The sequence below is a fragment of the Chelonia mydas genome, chromosome 16, assembly GCF_015237465.2.
Source record: "Chelonia mydas isolate rCheMyd1 chromosome 16, rCheMyd1.pri.v2, whole genome shotgun sequence".
Taxonomy (NCBI): Eukaryota; Metazoa; Chordata; order Testudines; family Cheloniidae; genus Chelonia; species Chelonia mydas.
Genome location: NC_057857.1, coordinates 7,988,240 through 8,015,516, shown reverse-complemented (window position 1 = coordinate 8,015,516; position 27,277 = coordinate 7,988,240). Strand labels below are relative to the sequence as shown.

Here is a 27,277-nt window from a genome sequence, read left to right as displayed (position 1 = left end):
TGCAAGGGTCAACAATAAGCTTCTTATAAAGTCCCTACTTTGGGGGGGTTTTTATAGCAAATTGCTATTTCGAATTTCGCTTTCAATCTCCTCCACTCTGCAACAGGCTGCACGGCCCCATAACACAGCCGCGCTCTCTGGACACAGGAAGGCAGCAGTTCAAATAACTCAGCATCAAAGTCTTGACAGACCCTTGTGGCAGCTTGAGTTGTCTCAGCGACTGTAGCTCCAAACGATCCTCTCATGGAAGGATTACAATCTTATTGGGGGCACAGCGGACTGACAATTCCTCTTGTATCTCAATGACCAGGGTTGACTTCATTCTGCCCCCTGAAACTAGTACACTGATCTCCTCGTCGTCCCTAGTGTAACACAGTCCACGTTACCAAAGCAACTGGCCATTTGCCATGATTGGCAGTCTGTGCTCCAGAGATGCCTGACTCTGTAGTAGCAAGATGTGCAGCTAAGGATTGTGATACACTGACAAGGCTGTATAGGATGTGTTGGGGGAAGCAGAGGCATGATAATACTTAGCTCCCATCCCTAGCCTGCAGAGTGTTAGAAGAAGATGGGATAAGTGTCATAAGCCCCAGTTTATGAGACACACCCAAGTCATAAAGTGCACCGTTACCAGAGCTAGAAATAGAACTCTGACCGATGCCCTACCCACTTCACGACCTCTCTGGATCTCTGGTTCACATAGGCTACACATTTACTACAAAAAGAAAAGGAGTACTTGTGGCACCTTAGAGACTAACCAATTTATTTGAGCATAAGCTTTCGTGAGCTACAGCTCACTTCATCGGATGTGTCCGATGAAGTGAGCTGTAGCTCACGAAAGCTTATGCTCAAATAAATTGGTTAGTCTCTAAGGTGCCACAAGTACTCCTTTTCTTTTTGCGAATACAGACTAACACGGCTGTTACTCTGAAACCTGACATTTACTACAGTCTTCTTTGGCTTATGTTAATATTAGGTTTTACATCCAAAATGCCCTGTAGGATATTACATTCTTTACATGCATCTTCACACTTGTAAATTAAAAGGGCCAGATCCTCAGGATTTCGCTCCATGGGAATCAGTTGAGCTATGACAAATTACACCAACTGAGGACTGGCCTCATGGAGCTGATGCCAATTTACCTCTGCTCAGGATTTGGCCCCATTGACTCCAAGGAGCAATGCCAACTTACACTGCCGAAGATCTGCCCCAAAGCGATGCAAATTATTTTGCTTCCCTGCATGTTTCTAGCTCTATTTCCTTTACAACCCCCCGCCCCCCCCCCCCCCCACACACACACAAGACTTGTACCCAAAGCGGCACTGTTAGGGACCAGTTCTGTAAGGGAACTTAAAAGCTCCTGCTACATGTTAAATAGTAGCAACTCCCAGAGCATTCCACCTGAATAGCACCACTGGAAATGAGATCAGAATCAGACCCATGACTTGTGTTGCCCTCACTCCAGGTGTCAAATGCAATGTTAGTGTAGGTGGGCAGTGTGACCTAGGCTGCACTAGACTGGGACTCCTGAGACTGGCCTTGTTGGTGCCCTTGGGCAAGGCATTTCATGGCTCTGTACCTCACTTTCCCTGTCTGTAAAATAGGGATAATGACGCTGACTGCCTTTGTAAAGTGCTATAGGAGACAGAAATATTTATTATTATTGGGCCTGAATATTATTTAGTTACACTGATCTAAGCCCAGAATAACTGGGCACTGAGATATTACCCAGTGCAGTAGATATTCCTAGGTAGGCAGACAGCTGAATGGAGAGCTGATGTCTCTGGAGTTAACACTGCTAGTGAAAGCAGAATCATTCCAGAGCTTGGGTCTCAGCTGGCCAGCAGCCCAGGCTGGCTAGGGTGGGCCAGCCTGGGGGTCTGGCTGGCTCAGAGATCAGACCAGTGCTCGAGCTGGCCAGTGACCTGGGGGATGGGCTGGTGCTCCGGCCAGCTGGTGGCTCGGGACAGTCCTCGGGCCGGCCAGCAGCCCGGGGCAGCTTGGGTGGGCTTTCTCAGGGCAGCTCAGGTGCGCCAGCCCCAGGGTTGGACTGGTGCCTGGACCAGCTGGTGGCCCAGGGGTTGGGGCGATTCAGCCGGGGCTCCTCCAGCCACGGTGAGGGGTGGCCCAGGGCTGCAGCAGAAGAGGGAGGGTGAAAGGGGTGGGATAGGGCCAGGGCCTTGGGTAGTAGGGGCCAAGGGGTTAGCCTCCCCGATGTGGAGGGGTTCACCCACCTCCCATGGTGCTCAGATATTACAGTGATGAGGGACATACAAGTATGCTAGATAGACAGATTCTCCCCGGGGGTTTTTTAGGCATTATAGCATGGTTGGTAACAACGAAATTGAAGGGATTCTATTCTACTGTTAACTCTTTACCTTTTTTGCCCTTCCCTTGGTTTTTTAAATGGCTGTTGCTGCTGTTGTGTTGTTTAGCTTTGCTCAATTTTCTGCCATATCCTGCATTGTCTTTTTTCCCCAATTACATTGGGCTCCTCCATCTGCTTATTTATCAGAGTTAGAACCCAAATTAGGAATCTGCCAGTTTTTGTTTTGCTTTAAACAAAGCCCCGCACGAGCCAACAAAGCTTTGGTACATAAAACTATTTGTAATGCAGCTGTTAAAGCCCTTTCATCATATCCGTGAATAAAATGGATTCTATTGCCATCGAGATGCATCTGATCGATTAAGTTTAATCCTCCTCTAGGGCTTTGGATAGAAGGCACTTCAGCAAAGGATAGAGCGAAAGAGAGACTTTAATGACTCTGGAATAGAAAATGGTTTTCGCTCATGTGCCAAAGACAGAGGAAAATGAAAGATTAAATGAAAATGTACATAATAAAAAAATGGAATCAACCAATGGGTTGCAGTCGCAATGCATTTTTCTCCTGAAGCTTCATGTTCTAATCTTAGCAAAGGTCACAAGTGAAATGAATTTGAAGGTGTGATCTTGCCTTAGAAAGAAGAATGCTCGTGGCCGGGCCTGCAGTCATTCCAGCTCAAGCAATGGGCTGGCCCCAGTTTGGATGGGAGGCCTGCAGAGTACAGCTAGGGGAAGGGATCCAATCCCCCGGTATGTTGCCAGGGGACCCTGTGCTGCCAGAGGGTCCATCTCTCCAATTGTTATTGTTTTGTTTATGTTACAGTAACATACAGAGGCCTGGACTAAGACCAAGGCCCCATTGTGCCAGGCACTGTACACACACATGGTGAGTGAGAGCCCCTGCCCAAAAGAGCTGACAATCCAAACAGAGAAGACAGACAGTGTAGGAGCAGTAAGAAAGGTTCAGCAACTTGTCCAAGGTCACACAGCAGGTTGGTGGCAAAGTGTAGACCGGAAACAAGCTCCTCTGAGCCCCAAATTACTGCCTTAACCCACTGGCAGTGGCAGGTTTACAATGGCGCCAGTGGCTCCACGGAGCCGGGCCCATGCTCAGAAGGGGCCCTGGCCTGCTCCGCTTGCCCTGCGCCCCGAGACCCCGCTGGCTCCCCCCGCCCACCACTTGCTCCTCTCGGCCTGCCCGCTGGCCGGCCAAGGTCTCCTCTCGGCCCCCTGGCCCCTCCGCACCCTGCTCCTCTCTGCCCCCTGGCCAGACCCCAGTGCACCTCCGGCTCCGGGCAGTCTCTGCTTCCCACCACCTGTGGGGGGGGCCCCCCTTTCTCCCTGGAACTGAGCCACCTGGGACTGGTGCAGAAGCCTGGCCAGTCTCAGCCGGGTTCAGGGGGGGTGACAGTGTGCGGGGCTTGGCAGGGCCCCTCCAGGCAAGTGCGTCTTGAGGGATCCTGGCCGGGGCAGGCCCTGGCCTGGCTGATCATGCCACTCCCGAGGGACTGAAATGATTCCCGGCCCTGGGACAAGCCCTGGCTACGCTGCTGGCTCAGCCCGGCAGACACAGTCACCTCCCAGCAGGGCTGATGAGTGCAGCTGGGAGGCAGGGCATGGGGGAGTGGGTCTCCGGGGAACTGGGGTGGAGTGTTGGGCTGAGGAGGCAGGGAAGATCCGTGTGCGGGGGCACTAGGAATTGGGGGTTCTATGTGGGGTGCTGGGCAGTTGTGGTGGGGTTGTGGGCAGGGGGGCTCTGGGCAGGGGTGGTTTTGTGCAGGGTGCTGTGCATTTGAGGGGGAGGTCTGGGGGATCACTGGCCATAGTGGGTCCGGGGGGGGCTCTGGAGTTGGGGAGTTGTTGGGTGGACCCGCCCCCGAGGGGAAGGGACATGCCGGCAGAACATGGCCAGGCGGGCCACTGTGCATCTGGCAACTGCCGGTTCGTAAATAATGCCCTCGCACTGGGCTCGGTTGAGCCGGGCCGCCCCTGCCATGCCATGCCCCACTGACTCTGGTTGGCCCCTCGCTCTGGGGACTGACCTCCCTGTGGCCACGCTCCATTGCCTCCATGGGGGCCCACAGGTATGTTTGGCGCCGGGCCCACAAAAGGTTAATCCGGCCCTGCCCACTAGACCATGTTGCCTCATTAAAGCCCTGATCGTTTGTGGTCATTTAAGCTACCATAACATTTCTGTTCAGAAATGGGGGTGTTACCCCTTTGGCCATAGCTATCTCCCTGGGGTAATGTTCTCCCTTACATTTCGTCGTTCTGTCATAATTGGATGTAGTATCCTTCTTCAATTCCTGTCCTAGATTGCTGTCATGTGATGTTTAACAGCTGCCTTTAGGATTCCACTGAGGAGTGACTGCATTTAATTGTAAGTGTAAATGAACCCTACGTAGCCAGAATGTACCAGATAGGGATTTTGTGAGGCTATTCAGCCAATGTTTATGGAGTGCTTTGAGTCTGCTGAATGAACGAAGCAGTATTATGTGATCCAAATACCAAGGAAGTCGATGGAAAGACTCCCTTTGACTTCGATGGGTTTGGATGAGGCCCTTAGGCCCAGAGTCAGCAAAGCATTTATGTACCTGCTTCAATTTAAGCAGGGACATAAGCCAGTCCCTATTCAGAAAAGTAAACGTACTTAAGTCCCGTTAACATCAATGGGATGTAAATGTGATTAAAGTTAAGCATGTTCTTAAATGCTTTGATAAATCACAGCTTTAGTGTAGATGACTTATTACTATTATTATTATTAACCAGAATTAATAATTATTAAACGTATTCGCTATTATTAATTGCTATTATTATTAACAACTTGGATTGGCACATCAGCAATGGAAAAAATACTCTCAAGGGTCAAATAACCAGTTCACTCTGAAGGGGCAGTGGACATCCAGGCCAAGGTATTCTCTCAGAACAGTGTGTAAACTGACTCTTATTCTCTTACCTATAGGCTGGCCCAGAGCAGCTTTTAGATACACTGAGATCTTCCTTTCCCATCATGTCATTTCTAAACAATTAAGTCACTATCAGGGAGGAAACAGAATTTTGGGTCCCAGCTGCACAAAAACACCAGGGTAAACTAGTTTGCAAGCAGATCTGAAGGTACTTAGACAAGATGGATGGGGGAAAGCTACCAGTGAAATATCAGCCTGTTCCCCCTCCAGCCTGTTGCCACTGTACGGCGAGGACTTGTGATCACATGGGGGAGAGGGGGGAAAGGCATTTTGCATGTTAAAGGGATGGAAAAAATCCCGTTTCACCATTTTCACACCCTGATCCTTCCCTAGGCAATGACCCATTAGTTCCAATGGGTCTGATCCACAGTTCCTAGCACTCTCTTTTTCTCATTGAAATCAATGGCTGGACAAGGAAGGCAGGATCAGGTCTCCGATTTGTACAACATTGTTATTACCCAAAACAAAACAAACAAACTAAACCCCATATTTGGGCTCCAATCCTGCAATGTGCTGCATGGAGACAGAGCCCTGCGCTTGCATGGAGCCAGATTAATCTCTATGCGGCTCTGCCTGGGGGCAGACCCACATAGCTGACAATGCAGGGTCAGGACCTTTGTTTGTAAGATCTTTGGAGCAGGTATGGTCTCTTGCTCTGTGTCTGTACAACACCTACCACAAAGGGGACCTGATCTCAGCTGAGGTCCCTAAGCCCCATCATACAACTACTATCCTTATTAGTAAACAGATTAGAGGTTAATCGCATATGGAGATGAATTATTAAACCCAGTCGTGACAACTATAATTAGAGAGGAAAGCAGCATGGTTTAATGGCCTAAACATCTAAGTCCATCTCTGCCACAGACACACTCTGTGGGCTCAGGCAAACCACTTCACCTCTCTGCTTCCAATCTTATTAAACAAGGATGATCATTATCCATCTATCTCTGTGGGCATTTATTATAGCCAAGATTTACAAAAGGGACTTTTGGTTGCCTAATGTTCTGGTGCCTGACTATAAATTGGCCTGATTTTAGAAAGTGGTCAGCACTCACACTGGAAAAATCAGGTGCCTGGGTATGAACCCCAGCACTGCATCCCCCAGAGTCACCAGGCACTTCTGCAATCTCACCATCATATCAGGGAATGTGAGCTACCCAGCAAAGGTGTGCGCTGAGAATGAATTGCCTGATGTTCCTCAAGCAAGTTGAAGATGGAAAGTGCTGGGTAAATATGAAGTATTATTTTTAGTATAATGGGAAAACCAAGCTAAGGCCATTTGAACATTAACCATATGCCAGGGAAATTAGCTCCTGGGTAGACAATTCATTCCCACGTTTGACAGTGACACCTCAGACAACTTGTTTGTACATTTTTTAAAAACGTAGCAAAGAGAATGTCCGTATGTCTAAACAACTGACAACAAAGAGAAGGTCTGACATCTCTCGGTTGCACCGGTTTTGCACTGGCGTATCTCCTTTGACTCCAGTGGAGTCACTCCTGATTTATCCTAGCGTACAGGATAGGAGCAGAATCAGACTCATAACGTTCAAACTCAGAGACACTTCACAATCCCCTTCCAGGACAGCACCTGCTGTGAGATCTGCAAGTCCATTCATTATATTTCCTCTCAACTGCGCTTCTCTTACATCATCTTTGCTTAATAAACACTTCGCTGACTTGCTCTATAAGAGTGTCTCCAGGCATGCTCCCTTACTGCGTGAAATTGCCTGTCCCCTGCGGTTATAATGGCAATGGGTGATTGCAGAGGTTGTCTCTGCTTGTATAACGTTGACAGGGAAGGAAGGAAGGAAGGAAGGAAAAGGCACCGGAGTTCTCCTGTATCCAAGCTCACAACGAGCCTGCAACAGTGAAAGGCCCCCCCACGCACCATCACCGAACCGGACTGGATCACCCTGGACTGGATCACCCTGTCTCCTGGCAACCGGAGAGCGGTGTGTAGAGACGTCATTTCCTGAAGAGCCGCTGACAGGGGGCTGGCCCTGGCCGCCGGGCAGCGGACGGGACCTGGCTCAACAGTTTGGCAAAGTCGCTCTCCCGAGCCCGAGCCCGCGGCGGCGGGGCCCGGCGGGAGCAGAGCGCCGGCCCCGGGGCTGGGCCGGGACCCCGGCCGCTCAGCCGCGGGAGAAAGCGACTTGGGAGCAGGCGACCTGGAGGAAGGGAGCCGAGTGGCGGGGGACCGGCTCTTGGCCCGCGGGGGGCGGACTGGGGCTCGGGAGCGAGCTCCCCGGTTGCTCCCTGCCGCGGGGCTGTGGGGGGCTCCAGACAGCCCGGCGCGGGGCTCCCCGCCTCTGCCGAGGCGAAGCCCGCCGGGATCCCGGCTGCAGCGCCCGGGACGTGGGGAGAGACCGCGCCGCCCCGGCCGGGGACGGGCTGGGCACAGCAGGAGACCCCGGGCAAAGGCAGCCCGGGGGCGGGTTTCCAGCGGGTTTCCAGCCTCTCCGCGGGGCGCGGCGCGGTCTCCCCGCCGGAGGAGCGGCAGGCTCTGCCCCAGGGCCGGGGGAGCCCTGTGTGTTGCGGGGAGGGGGCTTCCCCCTTCTCTGATGGCTGCTCCGCCCTCGGGGCTGAGCCACTGGCCGAGCCTGCGAGCCGCGCGTCCCGCCCCGGCGACGGCTCTGGGCTGAGGGAGCGAGGCGCCCGTCCCGGGCAAGGTCCCGGGGCCTGGCCCGGCCCTTTGGGGAGGGGGCTGCTGGAGGATGCGCTGCCTGGGAGGCGCACACCGGCCCCCCGCCCAGGGCAGCGGGGAGATGAGCGCCGAGCTGGACCGCACGTCGGTGAACTCCTCCTGCTCCAGCTCCCCGGGCCCGGCGGCGGCGGCGGCGGCGGGGACCCCGTCGGGGGCTGGGAGCCGGCTGCTCTCGGCCAACGTGCGGAAGCTGCACCATGCCCTGACCCTGCTGCTGAGCGAGCCGGAGCGGGAGCAGTTCATCCACTGCCTGAACGTCTACCACGCCCGCCGCAACGTCTTCGACCTGGTGCAGACCCTCCGCGTCCTGCTCGACAGCCCGGGCAAGCGGCAGCTGCTGCCCATGCTGCGCCTGGTGATCCCCCGCTCCGACCAGCTGCTCTTCGACCAGTACACCTCGGAGGGGCTCTACCTGAAGCCCGGCTTCCTGCCCGGCTGCGGCGCGGCGGGCTTGGGGGCCCCCAGCCCACCCGCGGCTGGTGTCTGGCCCCAGCCCGCTCCTCTGCCCCCTGCCAGGAGAGCCCCGGCGGGGCTGGGCGCCCCCGCCGCCGAGGAGCTGCGTGGGGAGGTGCGGGAGGTGAGCCTGAAGAGGAACAAGACCAACGACGGCTTGGGCTTCAGCATCCGAGGGGGCGCCGAGCACGGGGTGGGCATCTACGTCTCCTTGGTGGAGCCGGGCTCCCTGGCGGAGAAAGAAGGGCTCCGGGTCGGGGACCAGATCCTGAGGGCCAACGACAAGGCCTTGGACAGAGTGACCCACGCCGAAGCTGTCAAGGTAAGTGAGCAATGTGGGAAGGGCGGCAGGGGTTTGACCCCCCCCGGATTGTGAACCTTAGACCCCCTGAAGGCCGGGGGCAGGATGCTGTCTCTGGCACAGGGGTGTAAATCCTGAGCAACTCCAAACATTCAGCAGCCTGGCCCCTGATTCGCACCTCTGAAGGAGAGATCAGGATCAGTCCCGTGGCATGCTGGAAGGGCAAAAAAACAGGCGTTAACAATGCACAGGGACATGCCAGTCAGTGGCATGTAGAGATCATAACAAACACTAAAGGGCAGGACTATGCTGCCCACAGCCACGACCTGAAAGTGCTTCTCAAAGGTGGACAAGTATCATTATTCTATGTCCAAATGTTTGTCTGTCCAGTTAGAGACCCCATTACCACAGTGTCTGAGCACCTCAGTAACATTCAAGGATCCCCCCGCCCCCTTTGCAGTTCTGTGGGGGCAGGGCTGTCATCTCATTTTGCAGTTGGGAAACTGAGGCACAAAGAGACTAAGTGCCCTGCTCAAGATCATTCAGGAAATCGGTGATTAAACCTGGATTTGAACCCTGGTCTGCCGCGTATCTTATGCACTAGACCATCCTACCACCTCCCACGGGTAAGGAAACTGAGGCACCGAGTGGAAAAATGACTTCCCCTCACCCCCCAACCCACAGTGATTCAGTGGCAGTGCTCGGAATAGAACCCAGGTCCCCTTTCGTACCGCTAGACCAGGATGAAAAAGAGAATAGTCACACACCTGGGTTGCAAGCCGCTCAGGAACGTTCCCTGCATGCACTCCGTACAACGGATCCCCAACCGGCCCCTGAGAGCTACAGTAATACAAATAAATAAGAAGGATAGGGGTGCCATACATCAGAGTTCGCCAGCCAGGGGACTAGGGGGAGGGTATCCACAGAAGGAGTTTTACAGCTGCAGCTCACTGGTGTGAACCTAACTCAGGTTAGAGTCACCGAAAGTTGTTGCCCTCTGACAGCAAGATGTTTTGGCGAAATAGGTCGGTGGGCTCAATCCAGAGATGTCCCATGGCACAAGAGCTGGCAATCTTAGCAGAATGGCCAAGGGTTCAATGAGCCAGTCAGTCTGGCCCATAGGGCTGAGGTACATTGGCAGAGCTGGGGAGGGGAGGTCAGGCTGCCGTGCAGTTAGTTGCCTGGGCTTTAGTTCGTCTGTGGATAACTGAAGCACTTTGGTTTCCAGCCCAGTCAGTTTGGTACCTTTCACCAGCACTTGCTTCGACAATCCCTTACTCCTGTGAGTAGTCCCGGTGATTTCAATGGGGATGACCTATTGAGTAAGAATTGCTTGCATAAAAATATACAGGATCAAACCCTTCATTTTTAAACTGTCAGCTTTTCCCTTCCCAACATTTTAAAATCTCTACCCCCCGGTGAAAGAAATTTATTCCAAGCTGAAATGTAGGTATAAATAATCTCAGGACCAGCCTGAAGTTTCTGACATTTAAAGAAAAATTATAGGAGAATAAAAATGGAATCTTATCAATTTAATATGCTATTCTGTGCTCGCAAAACTGAAAGAAAATGTATGTTGCATGGTGCAGTGATTAGAGATGGAGACTGGGTGCCAGGACTCCTGAGTTCTATTCCTAGCTCTGCCACTGACTCAACCTTGTGTCCTTGGGCAATTCACTTAACAGCTCCGTGTCTCCATTTACCCACTGGTAAAATGTAGATAACCATATCTACCGTCTTCACATGGATATTTTTAGGCTTCGTTCATTAGTGTTTGTGTAAAGCACTTGGAGCTTCTTGTCCGAACATATATAATATATATTATATTATATAATAAAATTTGTCAAGGGCCTATTCCATAAAAGGTCTCCTTGTGGGTATTTTGAAATGATCAGGGTATAAAATGGAAGCTCAGAAATTATCTACACATGGGCTGAAACTTTTTCAAACAACCATTTCATCACATATCCAGGGGAACTGGCATCTTTCAAAGCTCTTGTGGTCTGTTGATGAAGAATGATGCGTATAGTACACTTCGATGGCACTGAAGAAACCCTGCTCCTTCTTTTAAAAGGCATCACATAACGATTAACATAGCTAGCCAGGATGGCTCCTCTGGAGATTTTAAAACTGAGTGAAATTAATGCATCGTATTGCTGTGACGCCTTTGAAATAAACCCCAAGGAAATGTGAAGCTAAAAACCTATTTCAAATAACGTTAGGGATCTGACTTCAAAAGACACAACTCAGGGTTAAGGTATAAATGCCATCCATAACCATAGGTGCTGGAATTAGCGGTGCTACTTCACCCCCTGGCTTGCAGTAGCTTCCATTATATCTAGGGTTTACAGTTTGGTTCAGTGGCTCTCAGCACCCCCACTATAAAAATGGTACCAGCCCCCCTGTCCATAACTCACTGTGTTGTATGCAGTTATAGTAGGTTCCTGAGCACTTGAGAGGATCTTCTACACCATTTGAGCTGCAATGACAAAGTGAGTTAAGGATATTTTCCAAGCAGAGAGTCCAGTCCTTCACTCCTTGCCCAACCTCCCCCCTGAAATCAATAGAGATCAGATTCAGCCGTGGCGTAAGCATGTGCAACACCACGACAGTCAGTAGACCAAATTGGGCTCTCAGTTACACCAGGCTAAATCTGGAAACCTCCACCTACGTCAGTGCGTTATATCAGCATAAATGATAACAGAATTTGGTCCAATGGGCTAATGCCAGGGCTAATTGGCCCTTGGGAGTTTAAGGTGCACAAGAATTCAGGCCCAGAGAAATGTGTGCGATTTTTCTTCCTGTGACTTAGGGTTATTGCTGATATAAAATGTGAGCAGAGTTTAGTACCAGCTGGGGTCCTTTCCTAGCACAAAAACATAAATCACTCTAATAAGATTCCCTGAACATTGTCTTGTCCAGAAGTTTGCTTTAAATTATTAGGGGACAGTAGCTTTCCTTCTAAAGCGGTCTGATTAAAGTGTGCTTTCCAGTCTTCTGAGGGGTATTAGTCTGGTTCCCCATTTAGCTGAAAAGGAGTGTGCCTTCCCTACTGCATTCTGATCTTAATTGTCCTGCAGCAAAAGTTGACTGTCTGGGTCTGGAGACTTCAGTATACGCAAAGCATGCTACCGTAAGATAGGAGTAATCAAAGCTCATTCTTCAGGGTACAAGGTGACCACCACAGGAGTCAGGAAGGAATTTCCTCTCTACTCATTCTGCCATTCCCCCTACCCCCCGGCCTGCTGCTTTTATGGGTTTCTTTCCTTCTTCTGAAGCATGACATGTTGACCACGGACAGAATCATAGCCTGCCAGTGGTCTGATCCAATATGGCACCTCCCAGATGCCCAGATTAAACAATGATGGGTACTGTACAAAAGCATAGGCAAACAGTCAGTCATTTAGATAAGATAAATAAAAACATAGGTTCATGGAATCTATTAAACGAATTCACAGAGCGACTGATACATTCATCTCAGTAGGCCAAGGTAGTTCAGGCACTTTTGCCTTTTTTTAGCATTTGATCCTTTATTTGACCTTGCAAAAATAATCTCGTCTTTCCTACATTCTTCCATGAAGGAAGCGAGAGAGACCAAGTCTGACATGGGGCAGTTCCTCTTTCTATTGGCTGCTGTCCCCATAGACAATTCATAGAATAGTAATCATTTTGACAGAGTCTTACAAAGACAGGATATCCTAAGAGTGGAAACTTGGCTCCAAGATAAGAGTGCCACGAAGCCAGACAAAGGAGACATAAATTATGAGTTACATACCATTCTACCTGGAAATTTACTTTTGTACCATGACCTGGGCTAAGTTATTTTAGTGTAAATGAGAGAAAAAGTAGGATTCTAACATAAATAGCTAGATTGCCTGAGCACTCCAAATCAAATTCACTTAATGACTGGCTTCTTAACCCAGTGCGAGCGCTGGGGTTTTATGCCTAGCCTGCTCCGTAGTCTGTGTGTGTTTCATCCAAATCAGAATTAAATGACTTCATTACAATTGTAGCTCCATCACTCTGGCACTCAGGGGCTTATCAAAAGCACATTGTAATTTAAATCATACTCTAAGTGAAGATGTTTGCATTGTCTCTGCTTTCTAGAGCTCACCTGGCTGTGTTTACTCTTGCTAGAGTATAATCCTTGGTATTATAGCAACAGACAAATGAGTGTATGTTTCACTAAGCCATAATATTTTGTCCAACACACTTTCAATTCAAAAACAATGTGAGCTATGTATCACACCCGGAGACATTTCTCCTCTTCACTTATTGTAGGGTGACCAGATGTCCCAATTTTATAGGGACAGTTCTGATATTCGACGCTTTTTGTTATATAAGTACCTATTACCCCTCACTCCCTGTCCCGATTTTTCACACTTGCTGTCTGGTCACCCTAACTTATTGTCAGGTTCTTATTTTGCAGCTCACCCCTTTCATTTGTTTCAGTTTGAAGGAAATAGATAATTGGGCCAGATCCTCTGCTGGCGTAAATCAGCAGAATTCCAATGGGTACGATTCCAATCTAAGCTACACCAATGTAAATCTAGAGTAACTCCACCAGCATCAGTGGAACTGCATGGATTTACCATATCAGAGGATCTGGCTCGATGAGTTTGATTCTGATCTCATTCATGCTGGCGTAGATCCAGAGTAACCTCACCAAAGTCAGTGGACCCACCCTAGATTTGCACCAGTGTAACTCAGATCAGCATCTTTGAAAGGATTCTGTGATCTCATTTCAGGGATAAGGAGCCAGGGCAGAGGCTGTGATGAGACAGATCTGTTGTAGGAAAGCAAAATAAATACAGAATACAGTAGAGCGATGTGACAGCTCACAAATAGTCTATCCTTTTAGCAGGTGTGTTCCCCTTGTGCAGCTCTGTCTTAGAAGACTTGATTGTGATGGAAGAGGCTCAGGTGGCCAGAGGGTGGATTTTATCCATTTGTACTTGTTTGCCTCAGTTTGGTACACAGGGTTTTAATTCACTCAGAGATGTTTTTTTCTTCTCACACTCTGCCTCTGCCAAGCAGGCGTTTAAAAAAAAAATAATCAGATCTCCTTTGAATTATTTTAACATTCTATTCACTTGGATACACAAGGCAGCAAGCCGGGCAATCTTTTAAAAGGCTGTAATATTCTGTCCAAGTTATAAAGAGCTCCGGCTGCTGGTTCTCCAGTGAGGTACCGTGCAGCATTGCTAAGGCACTGCTGAAAAGCAACAAAAGGGACATGCTGATCTGAAGCTTGAAAATATATTTAGAACAATCCTGCCTCCCAGGCAATTTAAAAGAACGCAAGCCTCATTTTGTCGTTTCTGGTTGCTGCCCAATTAATCGATTAGCATATTTGACACAGCTTCCTTGCTACAATCGATAATCACCATTGCATTTCACCAGACATTCAGCTGAAGCAGTTTGTAGGGACGAATGTACTCTTTAACCCTCCTGATACTTGCTTTTTCCGGGCTGCCAGACAAATGAGTGGTGAGGCAAGATAGACAGACACACAGAGATCCCCGTTTCCCCAAAAGGTATCAGACTTGTTCTTATAAAAGCTTTTACTTATACAGATTGTGCTGGGTTAGCTTATCTGTACATTTTAGAAGCCGGTGTACAAACCAGTGGCCAAAACTGAATCTCTAGAGTGGTCGTAGCAAGGACAGGGTGGGTGTGCATAGTAGGATTACCATTCATCTGCCCCGATAATTAGCTGGAGGCGACATCTGAATCCTTGGTAAATGGGTCTTGGATGGGAGTGGGTTTGTTTGTTTTTTTAATTGCACTACAAAAAAAAATCAATACAAGGGAAAAACGATCTCAAACCCAGACATCTAAAAAACAAGCCTTGGGCTCCTGCTCTGCTTTGCTCTCCTGCAAGCAATGTACATTTTAATTCTAGCAGCATGCTGAGCTCACAAGGGGACAGGGGAAGTAATCAGAGTCACCAGGATTTCCCAGTCGAGGAGAGGGGATGGGTTGGCTCTTTTGAGTCAGAAACGTTTGTATTTTAACGTTGTTTTAATGCTCTTGAAAGGAAGAGGAGGCCGGCAACAATCGAGCATAGAGCCAGCAGGTGATGTGCATGTTTTCCCACACAGCTCTGCTGGTGCACCTCTCACCTGGCCCCCTCTGCTATAGTCCTGAGCCACCAATGTGCCCCAGAACTGCCCTGAGAGTCAAGGGCCAAACTGCTCCTGAGCAGAGACTGTGACGAACAGGGCAGTGTTTTTTGGTGTTGTGGACTAAGCTGAGATGACAACATTCATCTTATCTAGGACCTGGGGGAGGATTTGAACACAGGTCCACAGAAATGGTCCAGCTACCGAAAGGAAGGCTGGGCTTGTTGCTAATATACTGGTGTGGGACTCAGGAGATATAGGTCCAATTCTCTATTCTGCCACAGGTTTCCTGCAAGACCTTAGGCACATCATTTAGGGTCTGCTACTCCTCTTAATTACACCAGCAAATCAGGAGTGACACGAGTGTAAAAGAGATAAGGCAGTAAGTCTCTCTGTGCCTCAGGTTCCCATCTGTAATACAAGGCTAATAATGCTTCATTTCTCCCACCCGTTGTCTCTCTAGTCTGGCTAGATACTAAGCTCTTCAAAGCAGGGACTGTATCTTACTAGGTACTGTGTACCCAAAGGGTAAATTAGGGGCCAGTCTTGATTGGGCCAGTAGGCAATGCTGGAATATAAATTATAAGAAAATCCCATGACATTTGCTGGAACATCATAAAGAAACATTTCTGCATCAGTGAAGAAATACACACACTGACCCAACAGAGAAACTTCTCTTTTCAGCCCAACTATGTATTAGAAGAAAACTGAAAGATAGGGTGCAAAGTAATTCATGGATTAAATTCTTTATTTTCCGTTTCCCCTCCCTTCCTGTTAGGCTGACGGATTTGGGGTACTTTTCTCAATGTCATGCCTACTCAGAGAATTACAGAAGTCTAAATCACTGGCAGTCTCATTTAAACTGACAACACATTTACTAGATTTCAGAGTAGCAGCCGTGTTAGTCTGTATTCGCAAAAAGAAAAGGAGTACTTGTGGCACCTTAGAGACTAACCAATTTATTTGAGCATAAGCTTTTGTGAGCTACAGCTCACTTCATCAGATGCATTCAGTGGAAAATACAGTGAGGAGATTTATATACACACAGAACATGAAAAAATGGGTGTTATCATGCACACTGTAAGGAGAGTGATCACTTAAGATGAGCTATTACCAGCAGGAGAGCGGGGGGTGGGGGGAGAGGGAGAAAACCTTTTGTAGTGATAATCAAGGTGGGCCATTTCCAGCAGTTCCAGCAACAAGAACTCTGAGGAACAGTGGGCGGGGGGGAATAAACATGGGGAAATAGTTTTACTTTGTGTAATGACCCATCCACTCCCAGTCTCTATTCAAGCCTAAGTTAATTGTATCCAGTTTGCAAATTAATTCCAATTCAGTAGTCTCTCGTTGGAGTCTGTTTTTGAAATCTTTTTGTTGTAATATTGCGACTTTTAGGTCTGTAATCGAGTGACCAAAGAGATTGAAGTGTTCTCCGAGTGGTTTATGAATGTTATAATTCTTGATATCTGATTTGTGTCCATTTATTCTTTTACGTAGAGACTGTCCAGTTTGACCAATGTACATGGCAGAGGGGCATTGCTGGCACATGATGGCATATATCACATTGGTAGATGTGCAGGTGAATGAGCCTCTGATAGTGTAGCTGATAGCGTGGCTGATGTTGGGGGAGGGATAACTCAGTGGTTTGAACATTCGCCTGCTAAACCCAGGGTTGTGAGTTCAATTCTTGAGGGGGCCATTTGGGATCTGGGGCAAAAAATTGGGGATTGGTCCTGCTTTGAGCAGGGAGTTGGACTAGATGACCTCATGAGGTCCCTTCCAACCCTGATATTCTATGATTAGGCCCTATGATGTTGTCCCCTGAATAGATATGTGGACACAGTTGGCAACGGGCTTTGTTGCAAGGATAGGTTCCTGGGTTAGTGGTTCTGTTGTGTGGTGTGTGGTCGCTGGTGAGTATTTGCTTCGGGTTGGGGGGGCTGTCTGTAGGCAAGGACTGGCCTGTCTCCCAAGATTTGTGAGAGTGATGAGTCGTCCTTCAGGAGTTGTTTTGCTTTGCTTCTTAGATGGTGCATTACCCGAATGTTCCTCATTGCCAAATGCAGAGTGCACATGTTATCCCACTGTAAAGAAAATCAACAGCTCTAGGATCCACCTAGAATATAGAGACATCAATGACCCTGCCCCTTCCTCTCAAGCACACAACCCTCACTATTTGGGCTTAAAATGTTGCATTCTGCACAACACCAGGAAGGGAGTCACCATTAGAAAAGGCTCTGGGGGCTGTTGGTATTTAGACCTGGTTGATTTTCTTTTTTTAAATGGAAAAGGACTTCATTTTCCATGAATTTGCTTTCATTATTTTCTGTTTTGTTCAATGAAAAATCAAATACCAAAAAATGTTGCTTTTAGGTCGTCCCCCCCAGACACACACATACAGTAGAATTTTTCTTTTTTCTCCCCCCCTCCCCCCCTCACTTTTCTCCGCAACATGCTTGATGAGGGGAGTGGGAGAGGAAGAGGGGATAGGGGGAAGAGGGGATAGGGGAAAGAAAAAGGAAAGAACTGGAGGAAAAAAAATAGAGAATGCCAATGTTTTGGTTTATGGTCAAAATCCAGTGGGGGGGGGGGGGGGGGGAAGAGGGGCGGTGTCTGTTTTATTATCCAGAAAATTCCGAACAAAATAAAAATTCTTTTCAAACGTTCAGTGAAAAATCCTCAGTAGCCTTTGCCGGGCTGTACTGCAGATGAGGACCCACAGGGCAGTTGTTCCAGGCTTGGGCATCAAAGAGATTTGAGGTAGTGCCAGAATCTCTGTACAGCAGCAGGTCTGGGCTAGCTCCTTCTACTGCAGCATGCAGCCGGCTTCTAGGGTAGCTAGGGAGAAAGCCCTAGGAGCCTGGAGCTTTCCTCAGTCATCCTCAGTCATGCCTGCACCTAGGGAAGAGGTGGGGATCAAACCTGCCTACACCCCGCACTGTGCCCTCTAAAGACCTGTGAACAAATGTGCATATATTTACATAAGCATGTGTGCTCATTTGCATTCATTTGCATGTTCACAGCCTATTTGAAAACCAAAATATATTTTAATTTCCAGACTTTTCGGGGTCGGATTGGCTGTCCCCTCCTGTGTTGACTCCAGAGGCAGCTCGCCCTGGTCCTTAAAAAATGGCGAGGTCACCTGAAGTCTCCTGTCTCACTGTCCCTGTTGTGCTTTTCCCCCCCCCGTTCTCATTTCTCATGGCTCGTCCTCCCCGGAGAAATCTCAAGTCTGCCTCCTCTCTGTCTGCGCTCCCCCCTCCCGCACTCCGATTTCTTTCCCCAGCTGTCTTGCCCCATCTCCTTTGTCCGTGTCCCTTCCCAGCTGGCCCATAGCGCACACACTTTACGCACAGGGCAGGCTCCAGGGACAGCTGGGAGGGAAAGCTGTGGAAAAGACTAACCTCTTGCCAAGTAAATCCTGAAGCAGCAGAAGGCAGCGATGGGGCAGGGGCAAAGAGTGGAAAGCCCGAGCCTCCAGCCAAAAGCCGGAGGCTAGGCTGCTCTAGTGGGGAGCCACAGAAATTAGGGTGAATGGGGAAGACACAATGAGGGTACTGACAAGAGGGATTGTGGGTGCAGCTGAAACCCTGTGGAGAGGAGGTCAGAGACAGGCCCTTCATGGGAAGGGTCAAGGCCGCAAAGTCATTAGGCCGGCCCGGAAATGCGTCAGACCCTGTGTTCGTGATACAAACCACACTCAGAACTGCTGTAGTAAAGTATTTCCTCCGGCCTTGTCCTTCAGCCCCCGCTGGAACGGTATAAGCTCAATTCAGCTCATCGCACTGCCGGACAGGTCAAATTAGCTTGAAGACAGTGGGTCCAGTTCTGCCGTTACATATTCTCACTCAGGTCACATGTGAGCCTGACAGAAGACTACAGCCTGGGGCTTGCTGGTGCTGCAGTTCTGATCAGGATGGAGCCAGACCCCGGCTAGGTTTGGTTTGCTTCTTGTTGTCTCTTAGTAATTTTTTGGCATTGGTGAAAGGTGCTGGGCTGGCAGCCCTGGGGAATGGAGGCCTCTCTTTCTGCAGAGGTACAGGATGGGTAGTTTCCAACTGCCTCTACCCAGCCCTGCCAAGAGTGACCCTCTCTAGAGGGAGAGCAGCCTTCATAGGTCATTCATAGGCTGCCAGTAAGGGAGGCAGTTATCCGGACTGGGTCCCAGTTAGCACTAAGGCTCTGGAATAGGACTCAGGAACTGTGGGTTCTACCCCTGCCTTGGCCACCCACCTGCTCTATGGCCTTGGGGAATTTACTTCATTTTCCCTCTCTGGGCATGTTTTGCCTCCTGTCCTTTGTCTGACTCACCTGTTTAGACTCCAGGTTCTTTGGGACAGGGCGTGTCTCTCATAGGTTTGTATAGTACCCAGCACAATGGGGCTCCAGGCTCAGCTGGGACATCCAGTTGCTGCTGGAATACTATTAATAACAACAGTGTTCTCTCTCCGGGGAGGTGGTCTCTGGGGGGATAAGGAGTGTGTGCTTCAGTGACCCCCTGCCCCTTCCCCATTTTGTATGCCTGGATTGTCTGCTCCTTGTTCCCTTCCACCCATAGACACAGAGGGACACAGCAAATGGTCTCATTTTAAAAGTGCATTTCTTCCCCCACATCCCCACCTGTCCTCCATAACGCTGGAAGCTTCCTCTGTGCTATCGACAAATGGTTGTTCTTGTCCAGCCTAATTGGGTCCAAAGGGCCAAGAGTCGAGGATGTTCAGCTATTTGATTCACCTGTCTCTTCTAATAGGGACATGCCAGGAGAATGCAGGAAACAGTGGTTGTTCAAACTTCTGCATGTTGTTTCCGCCATGCTTCCAGGTGTGTTAAGACTTGATCCCTTTCTTTCTCTCGCTCCTTTGCTCTTTCATGCCCGATGTTTCTATTCTGGATGGAATCAATGCAAACCTGGGTGGGAGTCTTTCAGTTATCTAGAACCTCAGCACTAGTCTTTGCAGTTTGCAAATGGGGATAATTACCCAGGCAGAGGAATGCACTCCTACCATCTGAATAGCTCAAGAAACCAAACAGGTCCTCAGAGTCTGTTATTGATGAAAGAAGAGGTGGGAGGGGGGGAAAAAAGAGGAGGGATGGAAGGATGGCCCAGAGTTAATGCTTCTTGTATCCGGCTGTGATCTACAGTGGTGCCACTAACCAAATGACTTGGAATAGATTGCTCATTTCATTAGCAGCGAAGGTAAGCGAGTGAGCCGCAGCCCTACGAGATGGGCCTTTTATTCAGGCTGCCAGGAAACTCGTTGTGATTAATGGCCATTGATTTATGACATCTGCGTTCCTGCTGAGGGGCTTCTGAGGGAGAAGTTTTAAGAAGGCTTCTCTTCCGGCTTCCTCAGGGTGAGGACCGGTCAAGGAAAGAAAGAGCAGGGAGAAGGGAAACAAATTCTGTTAATCTCATTAGGCACTATTGACATACATGAATTTTCCTGGAGGATGGAATATGTCAGAACATTGATCCTAGCAAATAGAATGCTGTATTGCAAATCCATTTAATAGCAACTAAAGCCATGCAGCAGGCAGGGTATTTCTATTAACGACTCATTAAAGCTAGAGATTTCGAGGTAAATATGCTGTTTTAAAAGGTGCTTTAAAATAAAATAAATCTACTTAAATCATGAAAGGCTGAATGGACAATTAAAGAAAGGAGGGAATCAATAGCCTTATAAAATCTGTCCTGTCCCGGTCTTTGGCACTTGCTTCCCATAATAATACTTACAATGATTAGTGTCTGTTTCCTGGCTGTGATTTTTGTGAGGGTGGTCCCCTGATGCTACCATTCTCCAATGTTGCTAGGACTTGTTTCCTTTATCTCCTCTCTCCCTCCGCCCTCCCACTGTCTGACAGACTTGCATAGAGCCTTTCATCTAAACAGCACTTTACAGTCAGTTTGCACACTAATGAAATGCAGCTGCCTCTGGGGTGGATCACAGCGGCCAAGAGCGCACAGCAAGATGACAAAAGAGTTGGAGAAAGGAAGTGAAGGAGTCTGTGTCCAGTTGACACTGCTGGGGGAATTTAAGGAAGCAGCAGTATTTTTAATTCACTGATTCAGCCAAAATGTACCCAATGCTTTCCAGACATAGAAAAAACACCCTGTCCTGAAGAGCTTACAGTCTAAATGTTGTAACTACCTAAGCGGTTATTTGGCCAATAGTATCACTACTTTCAAAGGCTCAGAGAGAACTTAATGACTTTAAGAGGACTGCACCATGGTTTTTCTTCACATACTGAGCCTATGTAAAGGTTCTCCACTATGGTCTCTCAACTTGGGCCTCACAACCACCTTCCCTTTCTAAGGTGAAGAAGTAGGTCCCCGAACCTATCCCTGTTGTAACATGGAATCATGGTGTGGACAGCTGAGAACCATCAGCCTCAATGCTCCAGGGAATACAGTTGGTGGTTGGCTCCTGCTTGCACCGTCTGATTTCTGCTATTGATTTCAGTCTTTCCCAGCCACGAATGCTCGGTTAAAGGAAGGAAGGCTTGTGACACAGCTTTAAGATTTGGGATCAGGGCAAAATTCAGCCCTGGTGTGAGTAAAGCTCTCTTGCAGTCCATAGAGTTGCACCAGTTTATGTCAGGACTGAATTCCACCCCATGAAACCAGCATTTCAAAGGCTGGAAAAAAATAAAAATCTTGAGTGGGAAAGAGGAGACCCCCAGGCCCCGTTTGGCCTTGGGGATTTAAGGAGAATCTGGATGGGCAGCAGCTTGCTACGAACAGCCTGATGGTACCAGCAAGGAATCAATCTGTTCAGGGTTCAGAGGCCCTTGTTTTCCAAGATGGAATGAGCTCCCGGAACTCGCTGATGGGAAACTGGACTTCTGGGCAGCTGTTCCTTTCCCTTTTCACACTGAGAGCAGTCTGCCCTTTCTTTTGTCTCATCCCAACCTCTCACCCTCTTTGCCAATCCAGGCCTGATCTGTTCCAGCTTCTGGAGGTGTGAGTCCTGCGGCAAGGCCCCTGCTGATCATCTGCCAACTGAGGATACTGTATTGGTGGTAATTGGCCGCAATCTCCGCTCTGCCAGGGGGCTAGTGCTGCCCCCATAACCCATGCTCAGTCAGGCCCCCTAGGCCTATGCAAACACTCATGCCAAGGCAGTCCCTGCCCCAGAGATCTTACAGTCTAGGTACAACCTGTGGATGAAACAAACCAGGCACATGTGGGAATGGAAGAGGAACTTCCCACTTGCTGACATGTAGCAGAGAGGCCAAGAGCTGGCCGAGCCTGGGGAATGAACTCTTTTCTCTGGAGATGGTCCCCCCAGCCAGGGTCAAGACACGTTGGTGGGGAGGTGGCCTGGCTGCTGCCTGTTCTGTGGCCCACTGAAAGGCCTTTGGTGCCAGGGCTGTCAACCCAGCCCCTTCTCACCAAGGCTGAAGCCACTGAAAGATGAAATAAAGGAGAGAGGGATACAATTCCTGCTTGAAACATGTCTGAACAGCTGGGCTGAGATCAGGAACCACTCACTGATGTCAGTGGATGGTGAGAAGCACAGGGAAAAGAACGCAATTACAGCAGGAGCTGGGGGTCTCCCATCCACAGGGCTGACTTCATCCCTGTGACATACTGAGTTTGGTACAGAGTTAAGGTCAATTCCTGGCTCATCCACACACTTCCTGCATGACCATGGGTGAGTCACTTAGTCTTTCCCCATCTGTGACAAGGGGGAAACGTTGCTTCCTTTCTCTCACCTTTTCTCTGCTTTGACTGTCAGCTCTTTGGGGCAGGGACTGTCTCACTGCGTGTGTACAATGCCCAGCGTGATGGGGCCCTGATCTTGACTAAGGCCTCCAGGTGTTCCTGTCACCCCAGTGTACGCAGCCCATTGAAAGGCATGGGATCCCGAGGAGGTGGGCTGGCACAGGAGTTTGCCCTGCAGGACCATATGGAGCAAATGGGCATTCAGATTTGTACGACACTACTCTCGGTTGCACCAGGGAAGACTCTGGCCTGCTCTATGGGTTTAACGCTGGGTACCTAGGCTCCATTCATGGGTGTCCAATGGCTCCCTGCTGACATAAAGGGGCTGTCCCCAGGGAATTCCCCTGAAGTCAAGGGGGTGTCTTGCCAGTGTAGTCAGTAGCTGAGTCTCTGCTGTCCCCAGTGTGGGGTGTTTGCTGGGTTTGTTCCCAAGGAACAGGGGCCTCATTAGAACTTCCCTTTCCTCCTGATTATTCCTGGCTAACGCAGTGACCTGTAGGAGCAGTGGACAACTGAGCACATTAGGACAGCCCCTCTAACCTACCCTAGGGGCCGAATCAGTCAACGACTGGCCCAGCATGGAGTGGTGTAAAGTCACCTTTGGCTCTGGGGTTTAGGGTTGCAATCTGATGCCTTAACCACAAGGCTACCCTGCCTGGGTACCTCAGCACAGAATCCGGCTGTATGTGTATTGGAATGGGGGTATTTCGCATTCCCTTGGGCCGGAATACTCCTCGAGGGCTCGCAGAAAGACTTCTACCACCATTGCCCTTTTTCTGTCTCAGCCCATTTGCGCTTGCCACCCTCTGGTTCAGTGGTGAAGAACAGGTTCCATTTATACAGCACCTTTCAACCCAACATCCTCTCCAGACGGCATCGAGGGGAATCTTGTAACAGGACTTTCGCTTCACAGCTCATTCTAAAGCTGTCCCCTCGGTGCCTCCGGAAAGCCGCTCAGGGCAGAATGAGAGGGAAGACCACCACTCCCTGTAGCTCCTTGCAGGTCTCCCATCCACGTGTTAATCAGGGGCAGCTCTGTTTAGCGTGTCAGAGCTACAAAAGAACTCAGCCAGCAGTAGTACATCTCCAGGCTGCACTTCATTACCTTGGTCGTTTGCATTAAATTGCACCATTAAATCCACTCAGTGTCCCCATGCTGAAGCAATAAAAGATGACAAGCCCAGGATGGAATTAAATAATTTATGGGCGCAGCCTTGCCCATGATGATGGCTTTGAAGGTGGCCCGATGGGCCTGAGGTATCCTTTGGAGGAAGTCTTCTCCACAGCTGTCAAAAACAGCTGCCAGGAGTAAGTGTCGGCTATTTTACCTCCTCTTCCTTTGACAACTTTCAAAAGGCCTCAGGTAACGTTTTTCAGTGAATAAGAAGATTACCTGCAAACTTTTCCCCTGGTAAAAAGTAAAGTCAGCCACCCCCTCTCCTTGCGGGGAAGGGATAGCTCAGTGGTTTGAGCATTGGCCTGCTAAACCCAAGGTTGTGAGTTCAATCCTTGAGGGGGCCATTTAGGGATCTGGGGCAAAAATTGGGGATTGGTCCTGCTTTGAGCAGGGGGTTGGACTAGATGACCTCCTGAGGTCCCTTCCAACCCTGATATTCTATGATATTGAGAGCACTGATGGCCATGCACATCCAACTGGAATGAAGAGGATAAATGAGGATCAACAAGGATGTGACAGGTTCCCCTCCCCCACGGGTGCCACTTGGGAACTGGGGTACCACTGAGCCCACCTGACCCACCAGTCTGGGCTCCCTTCAACTGTACTGCTGTGACAAGCTGCAGACACGCTCTTGGTCTCACACTTTCACCAGCACACATGTAGGGACACACCCAGCTGTTGTAACATGCAAACAGGCTTTCTGATTAGCCTCTGCATGGGAAGGCTTCAGCTAAGGAACTGCCCAGTTACTCAAGTGCCCACCCTCCTCTGGAGTGCAAACCCAAAATTATACCATCTTGCTCTGCACAGGGAACTGTGCAGCATAAGCTCATGAAATTCGCCCCCTCCCTCAATGTGGAGGGGAATATACACAGCATTCTGCCCCAAGTTAGGATTTCCACACACACTGGTTTAAGACAAAACAAGACAAGTTTATTAACAACAAAAGCAACTGATTCTGCCATGCTGGGGCAATGGTAGTACAATAGAGGGACATCCAGGTAAACACAGATTTTGCAGAGGTCCTTGAAACTGCAACTTTTGGGAAATTGTGGAGGGAGCTAGCAAAAAAATATTGGGGATGATAGTAATTTGGAAAGAAATTTAAAACAATATGGAGCGTTGGATACATGGGGTTTGGCAAGTCTAGGATTTCCCCAGCTACATCAGATCCTGGCTACTAAGTCCCACATCCTGCCCCTAGCTGGGGCCAATACAAGGTACTTCTGGTGAAAGCAAAAGAAAAAAGTCCTATAATGCACACAGATGATCGTGCAATGCGGGGGCAGGGACAGAGGCCTGTGGACCCAAGGGTTCATTATTATCCCGCTTCTGAAAGCATGAGATATGATAACTCACTTGACCCACGGATCTGCCTTTGAGCTTCAGGTCAGACCTTTGCCACTGAGCAGATGGAGGACCTGAATCATGGTTGCTCTTGTGTAGTCATTGGCAAGTGTGAAATGCTCACAGATCAGGATGGTAACGTGTTCCAGTCATTTTGCACTGGGGTCAATGAGGAGGCAAGGTGGAGGGGAGCAGCTAATCAGGCCTTGAGAGCGGGAGTGTTCCACCTGTTGTGCAGGAGGGTTCTCTTGAAGTCACTATTGTACCCCGCCTAGCCAACAGCATGAGCAAGAGGAAGGATGGTCGAGTCACTCAGGCCATTGCTTAGGATCTGAGACCCAGCTTCAAGTCCCTGTTCTGCCACAGACTTCCCATATGGCCTTATGCAAGTCACTTAGGCTCAGCTCCTCATTTCTATCCAATGCAATGCAAAGTTTCAATAGGAATGAAGAGCCTAAATACCTGCTGAGGATCTGGGCCATACACAATACTTCCTTGCCTCACACAGGTATTGTGGTGCTGCTCTGAGGTGCTCTGGTACTACAGCCCATAAGCTAGAGAGAACAAGCGCAGCAGTTTGAAGAGGCCCCTCTTGGCCGGCCATCTTTGACAGAGGAAGAAAAAATGAAGGTGGGAGGAAATAGGGGGACTCTGGCTGAGGCCAACAACCTCCCCAGCAAGGGAAAACAGTAAAATATTTGGGTTAACTTGGGGTTTGCCAAAGCGGCTGAGTGAGCGATAGCTGCATTGGGATATAGTCTGAAGCTTCTCCCATTCAGCTCTGCCAAAGCCTCTTAATTCTATAGCTCTGCCTGCCAGTGTTTCATAAAGGTCCATTTTAGTGCACAAGCGTGTGAAGGAGTTCAAAATCTGGGTCAGAGCTTCTGTGCTCCATTCCCCTCTGTGCCCAGTGCCGTTGTGCAAAGGAAAGCACCATTTCACCTCCTCCATGTTGCACCAATATTCATCCACGCCCACTGCTGCTTCCAGAGGAGCTGCAAGCTTCCAGATGCCCTGAGGATTTCTGATCCTGGAGTAACTTGGACCTTGTACTCACTTGTCTGACTCACAGTTGATACACCCAGGGCTTCGGGAGAGATTTTCTCCATTGCCCTGGTCTGTTCTGCTAACACACCTACACCTGGAAGGATGTTCTTGTGGTTACAACACTGGAGTGGCTCTTAGGAAATTTGGGTTCAACTTTCTGCTCTGCCGTAGACTTGCTGTGTGACCTTGGGCAAGTCACTTTATCTCTGTGCCTCAGTTCCCCATCGGTAGCACAAGGATAATAATACTTACTTTGTTCCTCTTGTCTATTGAGATTGTAAACTCTTTGAGGCAGGGATGGGTATGTCTACTCTGCCATCGGGAAGGGTGATTGGAGTACATGTAGACATGCCCTAGCTAACTTCAGTGTAGCTAACTCAAACAGCAACAGGACCTGCCTAGGATCCTGGGTGCATCCTCGAGTGTCTAACCTGTGCCACTAGCAATCACATCTCCTGATTACAGTGTAGACATACTCTAAGTGCTTTTGCAGCATCTTGTCCAGTGGAGCCCTGGTCTCGCTTGGGGCCTCTAGGCATGACTGTAGCATAGAGAATAATAATCCAAGCTGCTCTGACCAATGCCTTTGTGTCCTAACATAGCCACCTAGCTAAAGGCATCTGGATCCTGTAGCACCTTATCCTACTCTTCCACTTTCGAGCCCTGTCTTAAGCAGGGAATTGGGCTGTGGCTTGCCAGTGTGGACACATTCTTTTAGGGATTTAAGGAGGAGACCCCCCGAACTATTTTGACTTGTGACCTATATAAAAAGATGGATTTGTCCCCAGAGATGAAACCCTAGGGTCAAACTCATCTCAGGTGTAATTATTGACTGCAACAGAGCTGTGTCCAGGATTGAGTTTAGTCCCTGGTATATTTATCCACTTGCAAAGTTACTATTGTTTATTAATATGTGTATTTTATAGCTCCATACTGCAGATGGTTGAGGCATTTCCAGATAGAATATTTTGTGAAATAGCTGCATAAAAATGCTTTCCAAGTTGGCACAATCTAATGAATCTATGAATGCACTTTCCCAGCATGTGCTTAAGCTCCTGTTGACTTCCTCTTGAGGACAGTGGGACTTCAGCACATGCTTAAAGTT

General features: G+C 49.2%; 1 protein-coding gene across 4 annotated transcripts in view; it reads left to right on the top strand.

Annotated features, from left to right (window-relative positions):
* The first annotated feature begins 7,303 nt into the window (after nt 1–7,303).
* Nucleotides 7,304–27,277, top strand: part of WHRN (whirlin) — a 107,751-nt gene continuing 87,777 nt past the window's right edge. For 2 of the 4 annotated variants that reach the window (XM_037879919.2, XM_037879918.2), the window contains exon 1: nt 7,306–8,771. In XM_037879919.2, coding sequence (XP_037735847.1) covers nt 8,007–8,771 — 765 coding nt within the window. In that variant the 5' untranslated portion in view covers nt 7,306–8,006. Of the gene's footprint in view, nt 8,772–27,277 lie in introns of all 4 variants that reach the window. The other 2 variants (XM_043530434.1, XM_037879920.2) reach the window with 2 other exon arrangements.